The sequence below is a fragment of the Sarcophilus harrisii genome, chromosome 1 (genome assembly GCF_902635505.1).
Source record: "Sarcophilus harrisii chromosome 1, mSarHar1.11, whole genome shotgun sequence".
NCBI lineage: Eukaryota > Metazoa > Chordata > Mammalia > Dasyuromorphia > Dasyuridae > Sarcophilus > Sarcophilus harrisii.
The window spans coordinates 450,177,019-450,189,384 of NC_045426.1; the positions used below are offsets into that span (position 1 = coordinate 450,177,019).

General features: G+C 33.9%; 1 protein-coding gene across 9 annotated transcripts in view; it reads left to right on the forward strand.

The window, feature by feature from the left end:
• The window catches only part of NCOA2 (nuclear receptor coactivator 2), a 406,774-nt gene that overhangs the window by 390,288 nt on the left and 4,120 nt on the right, over positions 1-12,366 (forward strand). For all 9 annotated transcript variants that reach the window (XM_031946275.1, XM_023495974.2, XM_031946278.1 and 6 more), the window contains 3 exons: positions 844-1,021; positions 1,720-1,918; positions 2,826-2,915. In XM_031946275.1, coding sequence (XP_031802135.1) covers positions 844-1,021; positions 1,720-1,918; positions 2,826-2,915 — 467 coding nt within the window. The remainder of the gene's footprint in view (positions 1-843; positions 1,022-1,719; positions 1,919-2,825; positions 2,916-12,366) is intronic.

Below are 12,366 nucleotides of genomic sequence, written 5' to 3' on the forward strand. Positions count from 1 at the left end.
TATTGTAGCTATATATTTAAATTTTAATAATAATAATAGTAGTAGGTAGTAGTAATGTAAGGTTGCACCTACTGCTACTCTCAAATGTTGTCTTTGACATTTGGTAGTTATATGATCCTGGGTCAGTCAGTTAACTTGTATGCTCTAGGAAGCTCCCCCAGAATATCAGCAAGTTGAGATCTGCATTGGTGGGAAAATTTTCTGCATTTGCAGTTCCCAAAACTGATAAAATTATAAATCCTTTTCATAACCAAAAACAGTAGTAATTTTATATGGTGCTTCACAATTAATAAAGAAGAGTTAACTTTTCAGCATATGGAGAGAAATGTATATATTATTGTATGCACATATTATTTGCACTAACTTTTAGAGGTAATTTTCTTTTTTTCTTCATGGTTACAAATAAATAGACACTGTAGTGCCTAAGATTTGAGTATTAATTTAATGCAAGGCAGCCTGAATCTTTCTAAATAGATATTATGACTATACCACTTTGGCTCTAGCATCCACTGAAGTTAACAACAGTCTTAAAACAAGATTAAACAAGGAAAATCGTAAGGAATTATTTTTGTTTTCCTTTGTGAAAATTTGGCCTTTGTGGTTAATGTAATAAATTTAGTATTGCTGCTTTAACTTGCACCAAACAAAAATGTCAGAGAATTGGTTTTTTTTTTTTGTTTATTGATGTTATTCTTCAATCTTTTATTAAGTAAATATAATTAGCCACAGTATCATTGTATATTTGAAAGTAATCATGTTTAAGCATTTAATTGGAAATGTGTTTTGTTTTTCCCGTCTAACCTAGCATTATTAACTACTTGCCTTCTTTCTTTTCATTTTCAGGAATGAGTCAGCAGCCTGATCCAGGTTTCACTGGGGCAACAACTCCCCAGAGTCCCTTGATGTCCCCTAGAATGGCACATACCCAGAGTCCCATGATCCAGCAGTCTCAGGCCAACCCTGCCTATCAATCTTCTTCAGAGATGAATGGCTGGGCACAGGGAAATATGGGTGGAAACAGGTAAAAGTTCTGTCTCTGTAAGCATCATATAATTTAACCTGTATAGAAAATAATTGGTCACAAGGTATCTAGTCTTATGTTATTTTTAGTTATGCTTAAGTCATAATTTGTCCACCATAATTTTCTTTTCTCTTCACTTTCTGCTGCTTTCTCTAGAGCAAAAAGAATTTTAGACAAATCTGAACTCAGCCAGAGAAGATCATTTATAGTATAGTCTTCTTCACTATTAATTTATTTATTTGATAGTATTTTGCATAGAGCAAATTTGAGAAAACCAGAAACTTGTAAAATGTAAAAACATAAACTGCTTATAATTGAGGCTTATAATTATAGAAAAGAAAGATCTAGACATCAGTTCTTTTGTGTTTTTTTAAATACTCCAGTGCAGATATGAAAATATATAAAACCTATATAGTTACCGAAAATGCCACCCTGTGGTCACTCCTAATCCCCAAGGAAGGTCTATGACTATGCCTTGCTCTTCATAAAGTGCCCTCACAGTACCTTATGTGTGTTCCTCAGCCCAATTTCTACTCCCTGATTATCCTCCTTTCCCTTCTCACTAAAATGAGTCATTGTGTCACTTTTTCTGCAAAAGTGTATTTTAAAACATCTTGTAGCTGAATGTCTAATTGAGATTTTATTTTTGAGTGTGTTTGTGTATGTATATATAATATCAGTCTTTCTCCTATTTTTAGCATGTTTTCACAGCAGTCCCCACCACACTTTGGACAACAAGCAAACACCAGCATGTACAATAACAATATGAACATCAGTGTCTCCATGGCGACCAATACAAGTGGTATGAACAACATGAATCAGATGACAGGACAGATCAGCATGACCTCAGTGACCTCTGTGCCTACATCAGGGTTGTCCTCCATGGGTCCTGAGCAGGTGAGTACTGAAAGAAAAAGAGCAGCAGTCTTATTCTAAAGTTAACTTTATCTAGTTTTTGTATAAGTGCATCTGTCTTATATGTCTCCTATTGACTTTCAAATTTATTTAAAGAATGTGTTTTAACTTTCAGTGAGACTAATAGAAATATTTATTAATGATTAAATGAACATAAACAAATCTCTTGTGTCTGCTGAAGAGTCTTTTAGAGTCTCTATATACAGTCACAATCAAAAGTTAGTGTGAGTGTCATGAAAGTTAGCAAATTGTGAGTATTCTTTGGCATTTAGAAGGTTTTTACATATGCTAATAGACAAATCATTTTGTCAAAATAGTCTTAGGAATAATTTTTAGTTGTATGGTTTGTTTGTTTGTTTGATATTCACATTTACTGGTACTTGCTAATGAATATTTTCCATAAGTGTTGCAAGACCCAACTGATAATTGTAGGATCTCAGACATGAATCACCAATTTCATTAGAGCCAACTGAAAACTGAACTTCATATAGCATAAAAATTATTCTTTTCTGTCTAGACTTCATTCCCACCTCTTTTACTAACTAGATTTCTTGTCTACAGTCAAGTCATTTCTAATCCCTGATTATAAATTAGAAGTAAAAAAAATACCTGCTCCACCTGCCTAACAGGACTATTGTGAGGATCAAAGAGATGACTGTGAAATTAGTTTAACTATTGTATTTTACTATATAAGCATAAGTCATTAATTTGTTTGATATTTTATTGTTAGAATTTTAAGTTGAATTCCTTTAGAGGGGTGTGTGTGTAATAAAAGAGTCCTAGAAGAATTTTATATATGTTCATTTTGATATTCATATTCTGGAGAAAAAAGTTCTGTAAAATCCTGACACACATGTACCCATCTCCTTTACTATCTTGTTGCCATTAGGTTAATGACCCTGCTATGAGGGGAGGCAATCTTTTTCCAAACCAGCTGCCTGGGATGGATATGATTAAGCAGGAGGGAGATGCATCACGGGTAAGAAACAACGAAGAATATGTTAGTAAAGTGAGCTATAAATGTTTGAAAGACTGTCATCCCCCAATCCAACTTTGAATTTTTTTGTCATAATTTGGACTTTTTTTATGACATACCATGATTTAAATATGTAACAAGTTTACTTTTTTAACTGATTGTAACACAGAATTTAATCTAGTTTTAACTCAGAATGGCAAATATGATCTCTTTCATTTCATAGCAGAGGACTTATTACGTTAGGAAAATATATTTATCTGCTTTTAGTAACTCATATTAGGGGTTTTTTCCTCTTTTTTTTTTAATTAAAGCTTTTATTTTTCAAAACATATACATGGACACATGATAGAAATATCTCGTTAGTTTTTAAAGAAGCTAAGTAGACACTTGATATTACTTAGAATTTTTTCCAGAAACAGTGTTATAAATATTACTTGAAACCAAGCCAATTTATATTCTAGCTATCAAATTATTAAATGGAGAAGTGTCTGTGGATTGCTTGGCTATATCCTAGTAAGCAAGAGTTGTGACTTTTAAAAAAAAAAGAGAGAGAGAATTGGCCATTTTTGCAACTGATAAGTGGTCAAAAGATATGGATAAGCAATTTGCAGAAGAAGAAATCCAAACTTTCAGTAATGCTATGAAAAAATGCTCTTAATCACAGAATAATTAGAGAAATACAAATTAAAATAATTCTGAGATGCCATTTCAGACATTTAATGTTGTTAATTTTATAAATTTGTTTTATAAACAAAAACAATGACATAATTAAAGGCATATGGGAAAATAGGTACATTAATGTATTGTTAGTGAAGTTGTAAGATAGTATATTATTTCTGGAAAACAATTTGGAACTGTGCCCAAAAAGTTATTAAAGTATGCATGCCATATCCTTTGACTAAGCTATACCATTGCTTGATCTATATCCCAAAGAAATCAAAAAAGAAAGAATGGACCCATGCCTACATACCTTTTCATGGTGGCAAAGATTGGAAACTAGATATGGAGGGAATAAAGGAATTTAGGGTTAGGGTATATATATATATATGAATAGTGTAGGAATGTGTTTTATCCAACTAACCATCTCAAAATGGCAAGATGATTAGTTTTGTTTTCCTAGCCTGTTCAATGAGTGGGGCAAGTAGGAGGGAGAAAATTCAGAAATGATAATAGAATAAAATTGAAATTAAAAAACTAAAGTAAAAGTGGTAACCTTCCCTTCCCAAAAAGGTTTTTGGGTTTTGTTTATTTGTTTTTTAAAGAATTGTCTGTAAATTTCTTGAACAGTTTTGGGTTGGGTGGAGGGTTTTTTTTGCCAAGGCGCAGGATCTTGGGGGTGGGGGGAGCATTCTGTTTTGGAAACCTAATGATAAAGAGGTCTGAAGCTAATTGTACAATATTTCAGAGTCTGATTCTATTTGTACAGCAAAATAACAGTTTGGTCATGTATACTTATTGTGTATCTAATTTATATTTTAATATATTTAACATCTACTGGTCATCCTGCCATCTGGGGGAGGGGGGTGGAGGGGAAGAGGGGAAAAATTGGAACAAGAGGTTTGGCAATTGTCAATGCTGTAAAGTTGCCCATACACATAACCTGTAAATAAAAGGTTATTAAAAAAAAAAAAGATAAAGAGGTCTGTACCAAACTTTAATAGCATATCCTATGATTTTAGTTTCTGTTTAAGAAAGAAAGAAAACTACTATTCATTGAAAATATTCTAAATATGTTTTGTGTTTATGCTTTACAAATATTCTCTATGTGTTTTGTGTATTATACATGTCCATATAATGTTTGATCCTGACTTGTGATTTCATTAGTATTTCTCCACTGATACACATCAGCAATTACTTTGTAATTTCGAGTCTTAGAGAGGTGGCTAAAACACTGTGAGGTATCTCCTCATCCATGGTCACATAGTCACATGGTCAGAGGCAGGGTGTGGGCTATGTCTTCCTCCACCGCCATTATATCTTTTACTGTCTGCATATCTGCATCCACATAAATATGTATATGTGTAAATGTGTGTACAAATATATAATTACATATAGATAGACATTTGCCCTATTCTGATATTTGGCTATCATGACATGGAGATAACCTGGATTTTCCATGCCAAAATATGACCTTATAAGTCCTACAACAGGAATTCCCCCTAGCTAACGTCCTTGAAGATCATTAATGTGACTTTAGGATCATGAATTTTTCAGGTTTAACAATTCTTACAAAAGCTCTGTAAGTTATAGAGAATGTCAGAAATCTCTTGATTAAGAGAGTATCCTTATTAACAAAGTACATGTGTGATTAAATATGTATGTATAAATGTTCTGGTGCATAACTTCAGCCTTTGGGAGACAGCCTAGTGAAGAGGATAGAAAGTCAGATTTAGAGTCAGAAAAAACATGGGTTCTTCTTACGTTAAAACACTTAAAAGCTATGTGACCATTGACAAATAATAATTTTTTTGAGCTTCAGTTTGCTTACATGGAAAAAGTTGGTGTGAGGCCACTAATGGCTCATGAAGAAATTACCCTTCTCCTCAACAAGGCAAGCCCTTCTATATATGTCCTTATTCCAATCTACTCCAACAGATTTCCTTCTTTATCATCCCTACTCTCTCCAGTCTTCAGTCTCTCCTTAATTTCTGTGTTCCTTCTCTGTGGTCTACAAATGCATCTGTAATCTTCCTCATCATTAAAAAAGAAAGAAAGAAAGAAATCCTTATGTGATCTCACCATTTCTGCTAGGTATTGTCCTGTATCATTTCCTCTTCTTGACTGACTTGTCCAAGAAAGACATCTATAACCAATGCCTCTACTTCCTCTCCTCTCACTTCTACATTTTCTACAATCTGGCTTCCAGCCTCATCATTCCACCAAAATTCCTCTCTTCAAAGTTACCAGTGATTCTTTAATCCGTTTCTTAATCTTCCTTCTTGATCTCTTTGCAGCCTTTGACACTAATATATTTTACTCTCACACACAAGCTCCATCTCCAGGCCCACCAAACTCTTCCTCCTTGATTTTATACTTTAGTTTTCTTGACTTTCTTCCAAGAGGCCTTTCCCAGTAGTTCCCCTTCTCCCACCAGTCAAGTAATTTTCCTAAAGCATAGGTCCTACCAAGTCACTGCTTTGCTCAAGAAATTCCAGTGGTTTCCCCATCACCTTTAGGATCAAATATAAAATGCTCTGTTTAACATTCAAAGCCTTTCAAAGAATTAGAAATTGAGAATTAGAATTGGATGTCTTACCAATTGGGGAATGACTGAACAAGTTATTGTATATGATTGTTGGAATACTATTGTGCTTTAAGAAATTATGAGCAGCAGTTCCAATTGATCAGTGATGGACAGAAGCAGCTACACCTAAAGAAAGATGAATGTAAACTGTTTACATTTTTGTTTTTCTTCCCAGATTATTTTTACCTTCTGAATCCAATTCTTCCTGTGCAACAAGAGAACTGTTCAGTTCTGCGCACATATATACTGTATTTAACATGTATAGAACTGCTTGCCATCTGGGGGAGGAGGTGGAGGGAAGGAGGGGAAAAGTCAGAACAGAAGTGAGTGCAAGGGATAATGTTGTAAAAAATTACCCAGGCATGAGTTCTGTCAATAAAAAGTTATAACTATTAAAAAGAAAGAAGGAAGGAAGGAAGGAAGGAAGGAAGGAAGGAAGGAAGGAAGGAAGGAAGGAAGGAAGGAAGGAAGGAAGGAAGGAAGGAAGGAAGGAAGAAATAATGAGCAGGATGCTCTCAGAAAAACAGGAACTGATCAAAAGTGAAATGAACAGAACCTGGAGAACATTGTACACAGTAACAACAATATTGTTAATGATTTTCTCTGAATAATTTAGCTATTCTTAGCAATACAGTGATGCAAAACAGTTTGTAAGACTTGTGATAAAAGGTGCAGTCCATCTCTAGAGAAAAAAACTGATAGAGCCTGAATACAGATCAAAGATAACTTTTCTTTACCTTACTTATTTTTCTTGGGATTTATTTTGTCTGTATTTCCTTTCACAGAATGAGGTATATGGAAATGTGATTTGCATGACAACACATCTATAACCGATGTCAAATTGCTTACTTTCTCAATGGGGAGCAAGGAGGGAGATAATTTGGGATTCAGAATTTGAAAAAGGGGAAAAAAGAATATTTTTTAAAATTTTACATGTATTTAAAAAAATATTAACTAATGAAGAAAAAAGAATGTTTAAAATTGTCTTTACATGAAATTTTTTTTTAAAATAAAAACTATTTTTTAAAAGAGGCATTTAAAGCCCTTCATAATCTAGCCCTCTCATACCTTTCTAGTCTTCTTCCACCTTACTCTGTATCATATATTCTTTGATCAAGTGACATTGGTCTCCTGGTTATTGCAGGTACAAGACCCTCCATCTCTTGGTTCTGGGCATTTTTCTCGGGCTCTGCCCCATGCCTAGAATGTTCTCCCTCTGCAATTTCACTTACTGACTTAACTGGCTTTATTTTAAATACCAACTAAAATCCTATCTTTTACTTGGAAAACGTTCCCAACACTTCTTAATTCTAATAGTATATTTTATCTCTTAATTATTTCCTATTTCCTATATATAGCTTGCTTTATTTATATTTGTCTCCGTGTCTTTTGAGGGCAGGAATTGTCTTTTTATATTCCCAGAGTTCAGCACAGTGTTTTACACATAGTTGGTGCTTAATGAATGTTTATTGACTGGTGATTGAATTAATATGGATGAAGAATATAATGAACTTTTGCATGAATACAAAAGGCTGGTTGAACCTAACCTAAACAACATTTGGAAGTTCAAAATCAAAATATTATTTCAGATTTGCCATCATTTACTGTAAATAAACACTAAAGCATCCTGTAGTGCTTGTAGTAATTTTTTTTAGTATCTGTTAAGCTTTTCTTCTCACATTTACTTCAGTCCATGAAGGGCCTATATACACATATTATATGTATGCTTCTTTAAAATAAAAATTATAAGTGCTTATGTTTAGACAACAAGCAGCAACTTCTAATAGTGAGAGTTGGTATGTTGTGGTTAAAGTGCTGCATCTGGTGTCACAAAAACAAAAGGGTCAATCTCTACCTATGATACCTACCTCTCAAAGTCACCATTTCTTCCTTTTAATAAAGGAAGAAGTTGATCTCCAGAGTTCCTTTCCACTCTAAACTTGATTTTAGTGAATGTATTACAATTTAAGATCTATTACTTTTGCAAAAGAACTGCTGTTAGAACTAAGTTAATTGGACTTTACTGAGTGCTATCACCTAATTTTACCTAGGTCTGGATTGTATCAATCTCATTTTCTTTTCTATTTTATCTTCTTCTGACTATTCCTTCCATCATCTGTACTTCATTTTAAGTTGATATTGTTATGGCTCTGATAGTCTCATAATGAAATGCATTCTATATTTCTCCCCTTACCTTTCTGATATATGAACAAGTCCTCCTATGCAACTTTCTCCTTGTCATCCTTCTACTGATATCTGTGCATTATATGTTGGTAGCAGAGATTTTATTCAGTAACTTTCATCATCTATATCTTCAAAGCATAATATTGTACTGATATGAATATTGGCATTCTAATACTGATAAGTTATTTTAGATTATTCTAGTTATCCTAGATTTTGCTAAAACTTGACTGTTATTCATTGAATAATGTGATCATTGATAAAATTAAACCAAGTATGTGTAGATAAACATAAATATAAACTAATATGTATGTATAGATGTACAATAGGAAAGTTACTATTCACTTTTACAAAAAAAGATTATGTAATTTAAAAATTATTTCAACACATTATTGCTTTAAGTGACAAATTTTTATGTTAAAGTATAAAGTCTGTTTAGCAAAATTAATTGAATATACAATCATTCATATTTAATTGCATTATATAAAGAAGGCATATTTGCATCAGTCACCTGAGGATTATGGAATCACTACCCAAGGATTCAAATGTGCTTTATTTTCAGTCATGTTGGTTTATAATAAAATGATGTGCTAATTGCTTTTTTCTTAGCTTTATCTAATTATTAGAGAATATAGCAGTTGAACTTTTTAACCACAGTAAAGTTTTGGGACATGAAGTAGGTCAAGACCTCTAATTTTATTAATATAAAGCACTCTTAATAAGGAAACTCCCTTTACCATGTGTTCAGTAATTTATAGTCTCTCTTAGAGTTGACTGGGGCAATGAGAGAGTTAGTGATTTACTAGCTATCATACAACCTTATGTGACACTTGAGGTCACACTTGAATCCACTCCAGGGCCAACTCTATCTGCTCTACCATCTTGCCTTCATATAGCAATTTAGCCATAAAGTTAATGGACTATAAATATTTTACAGTGAAATTATTTTTTTAAATGACTGCAGAATGGAGGCTTTTTCTTCACATTTCAATCAGAAATATACTTAATGTAATATAATAATGAATGTCATATTATAGACAATTCATAAAAAAGAAAATTTGTAAAATGATATTTTAATGTTTTGATGGATCTTATGATTTCATTTGGTGAGAGATTTCAGATGGATATCTCTGAATGCTTATGAGAGAGTTGCATTATTGTTGGGATTACTCTACTATCTTATGATCACTGTAATTGATGCCTACATCTACAAATTTGTTACATAATCTCAATTGGGCCTTTACTGCAAGGTAATTGTCCTATTTTTCTCTGATTAGTTAACTATCTCATTTCTCCATATTTAAACTCTTTTCTCAAACTTCCCACATCAAGCATAACTCTAACCTCTCAGCTGAGGAACTTATTTTTTGTTGTTGTTTAGTTGTTTTCAATCATGTCTTACTCTTCATGGCCTCACTTGAGGTTTTCTTGACAAAGACATGGGAGTGGTTTGCCATTTTTTTCTCCAGCTCATTTTACAGATGAGGAAATTAAGGCAAACAGTTAAGTGACTTGCTCGGGGTTATATAACTAGTAGTTATCTGAGACTTCATTTTAATTCAAAGTGAGTCTTCTTGATTCCAGGCTTAGCACTCTATCCACTGTGCCACTTAGCTGCATCTACTTCTTTCTTCTACTTCTCTGCAGAAATTGTGGCCCATTCATCAAGAGTTCCTCTTCTCTTCTCATCATTATTTCACATCACTTCCCACTGTCTCCTCCTTAACTCTGACCTCAGATCAAGAAGTGGCCCTTCCCTTTGCCAAGGCCAACCCCTCCACATTTTGATCCCTTCCCATCTTTTCCAGCAGATTGCCCCCCTTTCTTCCTCCATTAGACTGTAAACTCCTTCAGGGTAGATATTGTCTTTTTCTTATTTAAATTCCCAAGGATACAATGTTTGTCACAGAGTAGGCATTTAATAAATGTTTACTGAATTGACTTATCATTCCCATAGTCATTCTCTTATCTTCAGTCTCATCTACTGGCTTCTCTACCACTGCAAGTGTAGCCATGGCTCTCATATCCTGTAAAAAAAACCTTCATATTATCCTAACATCGTTTTAGAAAACCACTTACAATTAGTACTTCCACTTTTCTTTTATTTGCTTCTAAAACTTTTTCATTCTGGTTTCTAGCCTCATTATTCAACTGAAACTGCCTTCTCCAAAATAATAAATTATATCATAATTTCCAAATCTAATTTTCTCATTCCTTTTCCTTCTTGACTTCTCTGCAACCTGTGACACTATTTTTCACCTTCTCTTGGTTTTTATAACACTACTCGGTTCTCCCTCGATCTAACCAGCTCTTCTCTCTGCTTTGCTCTGTCTTCATCCTTTTCACAATCCTTAGCTATGCAAGCCCTCCAAGGCTCTTTTTTGGAACCTTCTTTTTTCTCTCTAAACAGTCACACTTAAAACTCTTTTCAGCTCCCATAGGTTCATTTATCATCTCTTTGTAGACACTAATTCAGAAGTTGCAAATATTAATTCAGCCCAATGCTTTTCTTTTGAGTAATAATCCTGTATTCCCACTTGCCTTTTTGGTAACTTGGACTGGATACCCCATAGGCATCTCAAACTCATCATGTCCAAAACAACTCATTCTTTCCCCAGATTCTTCCCGTTTCTGAACTTTTCTATTATTGTTGAGGACAGCACCATCCTTTCATTTGCTGGGACTTGCAACCTCAACATCATCTTATAAGTTGCCAGCTCTCATCATTTCTATGTTCTCAGCATCTCTCATCCACTTCTCTCCACATGAATTGTTGCAATAGCTTTTTGCTTGGTCTCCCTTCTCCCCTGCCATAACAGGACAGTCCATCATTTACTCATTTCCTAAGGTTAATTTTCTTAAGTATCAGTCTGACCATGTCATTCTCCCCCCAGCTTAGTAAAGTGTTCTTTTTTGCATTTGAAGTTCTTTATGACCTGACCCTTTTCTGCGAAAGAATATATTGTCATATCTCCTTTCCTTCCTTCTCCTCACTGTGACTCAGTGAGGAGCTACACTGGCCTACTTGATGTTCTTCACACACAGTACCTCACCTCCTTTCTACCTAAATCTGAAATGTTCACTCTTCTTATGTAGGCCTCTTAGTTTTCCTGGCAAGATTCATTTTGAGTCTTCCAGAACTATTTATCCCTTCTTATCTGAGATTACCTTCAATCTATTCTGTCTTTATCTTGTAGCTATTTACATGATGCATCCCCATTAAGATGACAGCTCCTTTTAGGGACTGGTTTGTTTTTCTTCTGATGTCCAGTGCCTGGTACATAGCATGCATTTAAAATATGTAATACGTGATTGTTGATTTATGACAGTTCCCTCTTTTTAAAGTCCTACAGTGATACAGTGGCTAGAGTACTGGGCCTGGACTCAGATGACCTCAATTCAAATCTGGCCTCCAATACTTAGTACCTATGTGATCCTGAGCAAATCACATCTCTTCAATTTGCCTTCATTTCCTCAAGTGTAAAATAGGAAAAAGAATAGCACTTGTTCCTCAGGGTTTCTTTGAGGATCAAATAAAATTGTATTTATAAAAGCCCTTGGCACATCACCTGGCACAGAGTAATTGTAGGTGATATGTATATATTTATAAATACCTTATGCACATTGTCTCATTTGGTCTTCACAACTTTGTAACATGATTACTACAGGAACTATCTCATTTTCTACATAAGGAAACTGTAATAAGCTTATGTGTGTGGTCTGCTCATTCAGAAGCAGATTTTGAATCCAGGTCTTGTCTCATTCCAAGTCTGAGTGCTCTTCTGACTATACAATATTGCCTCTAAATTGCTAAGTCTAAAAATAATTACTGTAAAGACAGTTTCAAGAAACTCAGATTTTTCCTAGCAATCACTAGAAACAAGCCTTTTGGTTGGTAGACTTTAATCAACCCTGTTAGCCATTTTTCTGTTTTTTAATCTTTTACAGTAATCCTTGAACTGTTTCATATATATATGTTGCTTCTATATTTATGGAGCACATAAATCAGGAATACTCCCATTTGTCTCC